The sequence below is a fragment of the Carassius auratus genome, chromosome 23, assembly GCF_003368295.1.
Source record: "Carassius auratus strain Wakin chromosome 23, ASM336829v1, whole genome shotgun sequence".
NCBI lineage: Eukaryota > Metazoa > Chordata > Actinopteri > Cypriniformes > Cyprinidae > Carassius > Carassius auratus.
The window spans coordinates 6,523,596-6,532,766 of NC_039265.1; the positions used below are offsets into that span (position 1 = coordinate 6,523,596).

Here is a 9,171-nt window from a genome sequence, read left to right on the forward strand (position 1 = left end):
ATTTGTTAATAAAAAAAAAGAAAAAAAGAAAATGCTGCTAATGGAGCCGAACCTGCACTGCCGTCAAATGTGTTTACTTTGAAGATGTCTTCATCTGTTTGTAAAGAGCCAGGCCATGCAATCAGTTGTTGAACTCACTTTCCTCCCTTTCTTGTTGTAAAGGTTACAGCAGAAAAAAAGGTCACATAACATAGATTGCAACAAAAGCAATAGCCCTATGCTCTCCAGAGATTCTAATGACACTAGACTGCCGCTTTCACCATTACTGCTCTGATAGGTCGATATTACAGGGCTTCCTATCTCCATGCCACTCCTCGTTTTAATCTGTACTTCCTCTGTTTTACTAAGAATGTGGTTCCGAGAATAAGCCATGCGATAATACAAGGAATGGTGTAGAATTAGCTGTAACCTCTGTGTCACTAATAACAACCTGTCACAGAAAATTCTGCATCAACAAGACAGGTTATTCATACCGGTTATTTTGTTTGGATAATGCTATAAAGTCAATGCTGTTAATGCTGCACATTTCCACCTATTATTAATTTATGACGTGAGTCAAACGTGATTAAAATAAATCACAATCCACAAAGCCGCGTCAACAGTCAGATGGAAATAAAAGGCTTTCTGGATCCTTTTTCATTTATGAGGAGGTATCTGGAACAAAATAAAACGTTCCCTCTCTTTAATAAACCACATCAACCCATTAACCTCTCATTGCCATCCAAAGCAAAACTCATTAGGCATTATCACTGTGAGAAGCTAGTCACTGATTGTCTGATGAGTTGAGTTCCCAGCAGGCTGTGTGTTTTAATAACCTGACTCGCGTACACTCACAAAATTTATGAGTTCTGTAGATTTGTGGCTCCAACTTAGAGAGCAGGAGGAATTTAAATGAGGATGGGGGGATAAAGAGTAGGCTGGCTTCATAATTACTATTGCCGGGAACATAATACAAAATATAACCAAGTATCATGACAATCTAATTGGATGAGCCATGTTTGAAGCAGCTGTAAAACAACCAATATGATGTATAGAGCCTGAACAATTCAAGTGGTTGAATAAACAGCAAACAAGCAGTTTATTAAATATACTACTTAGCAGAATCGTTTTCTTTTTTTATTTATTCTCAATAATAAATATAATTATTACTTAAGTGAATGTGATGTGGCCAAGTATGGTAAATTATTGCTTTGCATTTAACACAACTAAAACACACTCACACACACACCGTGAACACAAACCCGTAGCAGTAGGCAGCCATTTTATTTGCTTTGGCGCTATGGGAGCAGTTGGGGAATCAGTGCCTTCAGGGCACCTCAGTCATAGTATTAAAGGTGGAGAGAGCATTGTACATTCACTCCCTCCACCTACAATCCCTGCTGGTACGAGACTCAAACCCGCAACCTTTGGGTTATGAGTCCGACTATCTAATCATTAGGCCACAAGTTTGTTTGTTCATTAGAACAGATTTGGAGAAATGTAGCATCACATCACTTGCTCACCAGTGGATCCTATGAAGTGAATGGGTGCTGTCAGAATGAGAGTTCAAACAGCTGATAAAAGCTGGTTGTTTCTAGCTAAAATACCTCTTTCTAGGAGTTCCATAATATCATAACAACAACAATAGCATCCAAATATTGCTTTCTCTGGTGAAAAAGAGTTATAAGCAAAATCCATTCTAAAAAAAATGTTTGTGGATTTGATGTGCAAGGCCAGCAGGGGATAGACATGGATTATGGATTCATATTTTGACCAGGAGCATACATTAAAATGCCTAAATTATTTATTTTTTTATTACAAACATGCAGCTTTTCAATGCACAAAACTATGATAGATGGACTATAGTCATGTGGATTACTTGTGGATTATTGTGATGTTTTTATTAGCTGTTTGGACTCTTATTCTGACGGCACCCAATCACTGCAGAAGATCCATTGGTGAGCAAGTGATGTAATGCTACATTTTGTACAATCTTTCTCAATGTAAAAATGAATTCTACATGTTAGATGGCCTGAGAATGAGTACATTTCCGTTTTGAACTATTTCTTTAATTGCACTTTTATTTATTTGTATTTTAACAAATATATACACCTATTTAAAGGTGTAGGATAAATCAACTAAAATGTCATGTCAGGTTGCTGCAGCTGTCAGTATATGACTGTAAATGTTTACTGTGTATTATTGGGATGTTTCCATGGTTAATCATCCACTTTTGAAGACATCAAGTGTTCTCATTTTATCTCACCCTCTTATTTTGTACTTTATTTTTATTATCAGCTGGAGGGTAAGATGGGGAAGGCATCGGTGGCTGTGGGCGAAAAGGAGTCTCCAGACCTCAAGGGGGCACTGAAAAAGGAGCGAGAGGAGCATCAACACCTGTTGGCGGACTCTTATGCTGCTGTGATGGACCTCACCAAACAACTACAGATCAGTGAGAAGAACTGGAGCCGAGAGCGGCTGGAGCTTCTGGAGCACTTCAACCAGGAAAGAAGTCAATGGGAACAGCGTTTACGAGAAGCCCAGAGCAAAGGCACACAGGTCAGATGCCATATGGGGGTTAAATGATTTGTTCACTCAAAAATTTAAATTCTGTTATTTATCTATTATTGTTTATTTCTTTTTGTAAAAAACTTTCAAGTTTCAAGGGACAAAAACACCTAAAAGTTGTCTCATAAACTTAAGTCTTCTGTACATTTTTGAAAAGACATGAAACATATCTTTCTGAAAGCAGCGTATTTATTCCTCCAAATTTTTCTTGTTGTTCACCACATTCAATTCATATGAGCTTGGAACCACATGAGGTTGAGGAAATTACTGAATAGTGAACAGATTTTTTATGGTCAAGTTTCAAGTGCATTAAATGGCTTGGAAGTTTTGTTGTGTATTAATACTTTCATGTTTTTCTGAGTCCTTTTAATCTGTTGTTTTATTTGGGTCTGTGAGGGTGTTGTCATGACATATTTTCCACATAGTTTATCCCCACACTTCCTTTACTTACTTGGGGCTCACCTCACATAATGGACGGATATGACAGTATCTCTAAACATTTCCGCAAATCGCCTGCCGACAGGCTCTCTGCATGTTGCATCACTTATCTAGAAACTGTAGTTTTGCATATCCATGCGGCTGTGCACAGTGTGCGTAGTCCAGTTGGAAAGTAGCCTGAGACAATGTGGTCAGTGTGTCTGTACTAACCACACTGTGAGTAATGAAGCAGGAAAAAGAGATGAGACTTTATAGTTTTTTCCCTTCTTTCTCTCTCTGTCTTTTTGTAACAGTCCAGCTCAGTGCTTTAATTTTACTGCTGACATCCTGAATTAGAAAGGTCTAATACCATGCCTCATTGAGAGAATTTGGGTGACGTTGTGAACCATACAATTATCATTACCCCCGCAGAGGAAACTAGCTGTTTTGAATGATCTCATTTCCTAAAGAGAATATTGGCTGACTCAGTAATACCACATGAATGAATGTGAGTACTCTGCAGGGGGATGACCATGGCATGCTCCTTTGTAAAACTTTACTAAAATAAAACATTTCCTTTTCAGGCTCTGCATGATAAAACATCTGAAAAGGAAATCTCAGCAGATGCAGCCACCAGTGGTTCAGGACTGCAAAGGTAAACTGACTTGATTAAGGTCTTAACTGTGCCTTGTTTTATCAGACATGACTGTTTTATGATAATCCCCATTCTCGTTACAGGACCAAATCATTTTCTGCCCTCTCTGAATTTAAGTGTCTTCTGGACACTAGTCTGTTCCTTCCTGGTCACAAGGTCAGCGGAGTGCCAGAGTGCAATGTTCCACAGCATCAAACTACTGCTCCTGCCTCCATTTTGGCTCGTACTGACTTAAGTGATCTCAATAGGAAGAATTGGAAGTACCTGACCAATGATTCTGCAATGCTGGAGAAAGGTGACCAGTTTAAGACATGGGACTGCCCAAGCACCAACTCTAACAGCAGCTTCCCTGGACTGGAGTTGAGCAAGGAGTACATCCAGAGAAGTTACACTGCTCCAGATAAGACGGGTATTCGCATTTATTACAGCCCTCCAACAGTGAGGAGAATGGAGAGGAGGCCAGTCAAAGAAAAGGCCAAGCAGGATCCTCAGCAAGGACCATCATCTAGAGACACAGCCATGATAGATCCATCAGGTCAGACTGCTGCATCTGCACCTTTGTCGACCACTTCCTCATCCACTTATGAGCAGTGGTTTAGCTCACTTTCACAGCAGCATAGAGACCTACTTGAAGGACGGACGGGAGGTTCTACACCATTCCACGGACTGGAAATTTCAGGCAACCTTAGTGATGACATGAAGGAGATGACCAACTGTGTGCGACAGGCCATTCGTTCCAGTTCTCTGGAGAGGAAGTGCAGCAAAGATACAGGGAGCCAGACAGTTGGTGTTTCAAGCACAGGAACGCAAACAGCACAGTTTGTCAGCATTGGCCTACAAACCGATGGACCCTTTCCAACAGCTAGAGGCCTTCAAGGGAAAGCATGGTCTCCTCGTCCATCCACCTCACTTTCATCTGCACGCTCCCGACAGATCTCTACATCTCTAGAGAAAGTCCACAGTCGCATAGATAGACCATGTTGCTCACCGAAATATGGCTCACCTAAGCTTACCCGCAGGGTCTCCACCTCCTCCTCCAAACTGGAGACGTCCTCAACATCTTCAAGGGATCGCAGTGTATGGAATCTTCATAATCGTAGTGGATCTCAGAGCGGTTCGGCCTGGGCACGTTCCACCACCACCCGAGACAGCCCAGTGCTTAGTGGCCTCAATGATGGCTTGACCAGTCTCTTCAGTGTGGTGGAACACTCCGGAAGTGTTGAATCATTATGGAAAGCAGATCCATGCTCTGGAAGACAAGCTGCTGGGAAACCTTCCTATCCTAGCATAGGTATCGGACTGGGAGAAGCGGGAGCTCAGAAGTATGGCATGGTCCAGGAGTTTCTCCACAATGTTTGCGGCAGGACTGTGCCAGCAGACTCCATGGATGAACCAAAGCCTGAATGCCTACCTGGAGCCTTGATTGGCACAGACAACATCACGAAGATCGTCAATAAAAGGTTTATGAAAACACAAAGAGAAGAGTTTGTAGCCACTGGAAAGGATGCAATGAGCTCAAGCTCTAGTACCCTGGAGGTAAGATACAATTCCTAGTGTCACTACTGTTGATCTGGTTGATTGCATTTAACCATGAACCTCTATACCAGGGCTGGGCAACTTCAGGTGTGTTTGATTAGGGTTGGAGCTAAACTCTGCAGGAGAGTCGCCCTCAAGGATCGAATTTGCCCAGCCCTGTTATCATATACACTGAATCAAGCAAATATCTTTAAAACATTTTAATATTTTTTCTTTGCAGGATTCAGTTTGTGACTGCAGCTCACAAACTGCCACTTCCTGTTTTGCCCGCCACTCGCGCTCCATCACACGACATACCCATGGCCAGTGCAAACATCGAGTGCAAGATTCACCCATGGGAACTGAAGAACGATTCGATACCAGTAATGAATGATAATGAGGGTGGCCTCTTGTGACACCCAAAAAGTACACAAAGAAGACAACTGTCAACACCCACCCCACACACACACTGCCACACAATTCCACTGCCCCATACACCAATACACCAATACACACAGACACACCCTTAAACAAACAAATACATACTTCATACCTTCAATAAAAGTCTTCAGGGTTACATCAATGGGACCTTAAAGAATTCCTGCATCTGGAGTTTCAAAACCAGATCTCAGTTTAACCAGCACACTTTAATGCCAAGGAAGGGGAAAGAGTTGACCTACCCTTTAGGTCCACCATTCCACTTTCAACCAGCCAGATTCCACAATGTAAGTCCATCTTTCCAGCGTAAAACCAGCCAGACTTGCCTTTAAAGTAAACCATTCTACAGTCATCCATTCAGACCTCTCCTTGAACTCTGTCATTCCTCTGTTCTTCGTCCAGCCAACAGCACAGCTTAGCCAGCCATTTCAATCCCCATGGAAGAACTTAATGAAGCCATGTAGATATAAAGGGAACATACAGCATGCAACTGAACTACACAAACCAAGAATCTCAACATGGCCTTCAGTAAGATCATGATGTTTTTTGACAACTGCCCAGTGGCCCTTACTTTTGACCACAAACAGCATTGCTTGGAGTAGCTGTAAAATTGTCCTGTAATCATGTCCTGTAATCAGCCCTTAATGGATTTTACAAATTTACAACTTTGAGTCTACAATGGACCACTTTTCCCTTCAATAGTTAAGAAAGGTGTCAACCAAATTCAACATGGTTTCAATTGGTATTAAGTTTATGTTCTCTATAGACAATCATCAAACTAGCTTGATTCAACAACTATATAGACTCTGCAACTACTTGGGACCATCTTCCATTTTCAAACCAGCCAAAATATGAAACTCTGAATATACCCCTGGATTTCTCTGAAAAAGGACTGTATGATATGATTGGACATATTGCATTATGGATCTGTCCTTTTTAAAACTTAATATTCTTATTATGCTGTCTGAAGATGTCTACGAAGAGCATGTTGGTAGCTGTAGAGTAGGAGGATAGCAGTTTGCTTTGGTACTTCGTTCAGTGTTTGAACATTTACATTAACACGTAATTCTCCATTCCCTGGCTAGGATCTCCTCATGAATTTTAAAGTGTAACTGTCATTTTTATTCTTACCCTGTAGTTCTACAGAAGACATGTTGCTGGGTGCATCTTCTGCTATTTTCCTCTTTATTTTCTCTGTGTCTACCTCTTAATCCTCCATCATTATGCTGAATAAACGTAATGAACCTTCAGTCAGGGTAGACGCCAATTTTCATTTGATGGGAATGAAAAACATGAGAACATGGGAAAATAATGCTTGTGGTCAACATTTAAGACATAACATTGGTCAGATAATGCTGCATAGACTGTTGGGTAGTAACTGTATATTCTACATCAGTGCAAAATTAGCAAAAGCGGACTTTAGTGAAACCTAAAATGGTAAATGGGACACCCTATATGCCCTATTGCAGCGCTAGCAGCAGTCAATCTCTTACAGCCTCATTCATGCCAAACTGAATGTTGTCTACCCTGACTAAATCCCATAATCCTATTTTCCAGAACACATTTGAAAGCGTCACAAAATACCAATTATGCAGATTTTACATATATAAACAGAGATATGTTTAAGACTGAAACAATGAATACTAATTAATTGGCCATAGTGAGATTTTGATATTAGTAAATTTTTATCATATAATCCCAAAATATAATCCATAATTCATGTAGCTATGCAGTTACCGTAATATGAGTGTGTGCCTCCCTGTGTCTGCTCATGCATCAGAGTTAAGTGTGTTTGAAATGTGTTTTCTCCAATCTCCAGTTGGAGTGGTGCTGCAGAAACTGTAGTTTAGTCCTTTTCGCTGGTGCTTTTCTTAGGTTTGATGTCAGTAAATTAGAGAAAACAAATTTGTATGCATTTTTCTCGAGCCATAAGGATTTCTTTATTCAGCTCTTTTATAAATCGGGCATTAGTAAAGTCTCGGAATATGACAAAAAAAAAAAAAAAAAAAAACAGTCAGATATTATAATCCCAGCCTATTATTTCCCAGATAATGTCTCCTCTTTATCTGTCACAGCCTTGCCATATGTCCCACAGCTACCTCTTAAATCAAAACTGTATCTTATAATATGTTTAACCTGTTCATGTTTCAATTTGAAGGTCACTAGAGTGCCTTTAAAAAAAAAAATTAAAGCAACAAGATTGTGTTCTCAGAAGACTGCTGTTAGCTACTGAACCCCTCTGTTTTTTTTTAAAAGGATGAAAATGAGACAAAGTCTGTATTTGTAAGGTTAAATGAAGTGCAAATTCAATCTGTAGTGTATATTGTAATTTATAACAGAAGCCAAAATACAGTTTGAGGACATATAAGAGTGAAATCTGCTAATGTAATCAATCCAAGCTTTCTTTATAAGCCATTTTAACTTGTTTGAATGTTTCCTGAATTGAGTATAATGATGTAGCTTTGCCCACTTATAAATATCAGAGAAACGGTGTACCATCCCTTCAAGTGCCCTTTAACCCGTTTAGTCTTGGTATTCGTGCTTCTGGTTTTGGTCACATGATCTCTGAAAAAAACAGGGGGAATGACCTTAGCTTTTTGTTTGAGTGCTCCCACAATGCTGAAGTCTTACATCAAACCCCACTGATGGTTTGAAAATGGAAATTTCCCCAAATTTAGCAGAAGAACGTAAATGCTACCAATTAGACACAGCTTTATAGCAATTCTTAAACCAGTGACAGAAGTTTTAAAGGTCATGTGGTAGGTGGTTTTGGATTTAAAGATGTTGTTTCCGTGGGAACAGCTCTCTGATTGGCCCTCCTGTTCACAATATTGGTCTGTGTCATCACAACACCCTGTTTTAATGCCTAGCAATATATACAACTCCTTGTCACTTATTTTTGTCAATATTGTTTGCTAAATTATTATAAAGAGAATGCTTGTATATTTCTTTTTTTGTTTCCATTTGAAATCTCTTTCAAATGAAAAAAGATGATGACAGATGGACATTGAGGAACCTTTCTAAATGTTTTAACTTGAAATCAAATATACTGTATATAAATACACAATTTGTACTCTTTCTATCCTCGTGTAGGAAATGTTGAATGTCTCTGCCAACTTGAGCTTGAACTCTGTACCTTTCCTCACCTGAATTAAAAACATGAGATGATTTTGTGTAAATAGAAACATTTTAAAAATAAAAGTGCTGGAAATTCCTTTGTTAGACTTTCTTTTGTCCTTCTTTATATCTGCTTGCGAACTACAGTAGTTTATTTTCACTTTTCACAATTCACAAACTAACATTAGCTGATAATTATTCAGCATGCTATGACTGTTCTTGTTATTTAAAATGTTATGAAAAAAGTAATTAGTATAGATTTTTTGTTTTTTGTACAACAGACTAAGTACACCAGATGTCATTAAAATTATTCACGCAATTATTTTTGTGATTCATTTTTTACTTTTCAATCTGCACTCGTCAAGCCATTTCATTGAGTCCTTTACTGAGCACATTCTTTTGATTTAAGCATAAATGTGTTTAAGTATATGCATCTGTTGTGGAGAAAATTACTCAAAATGAAGTGGGTAGAAAGAGTGATG

General features: G+C 39.3%; 1 protein-coding gene across 1 annotated transcript in view; it reads left to right on the plus strand.

Moving 5' to 3' along the window:
* mtcl2 (microtubule crosslinking factor 2) overlaps positions 1 to 8,794 on the plus strand; it is a 51,159-nt gene extending 42,365 nt beyond the window's left edge. Inside the window, exons 11-14 of the mRNA XM_026199471.1 lie at positions 2,278 to 2,538; positions 3,549 to 3,619; positions 3,703 to 5,155; positions 5,376 to 8,794. Coding sequence (XP_026055256.1) covers positions 2,278 to 2,538; positions 3,549 to 3,619; positions 3,703 to 5,155; positions 5,376 to 5,528 — 1,938 coding nt within the window. The 3' untranslated portion in view covers positions 5,529 to 8,794. The remainder of the gene's footprint in view (positions 1 to 2,277; positions 2,539 to 3,548; positions 3,620 to 3,702; positions 5,156 to 5,375) is intronic.
* The last annotated feature ends 377 nt before the right edge of the window (positions 8,795 to 9,171 follow it).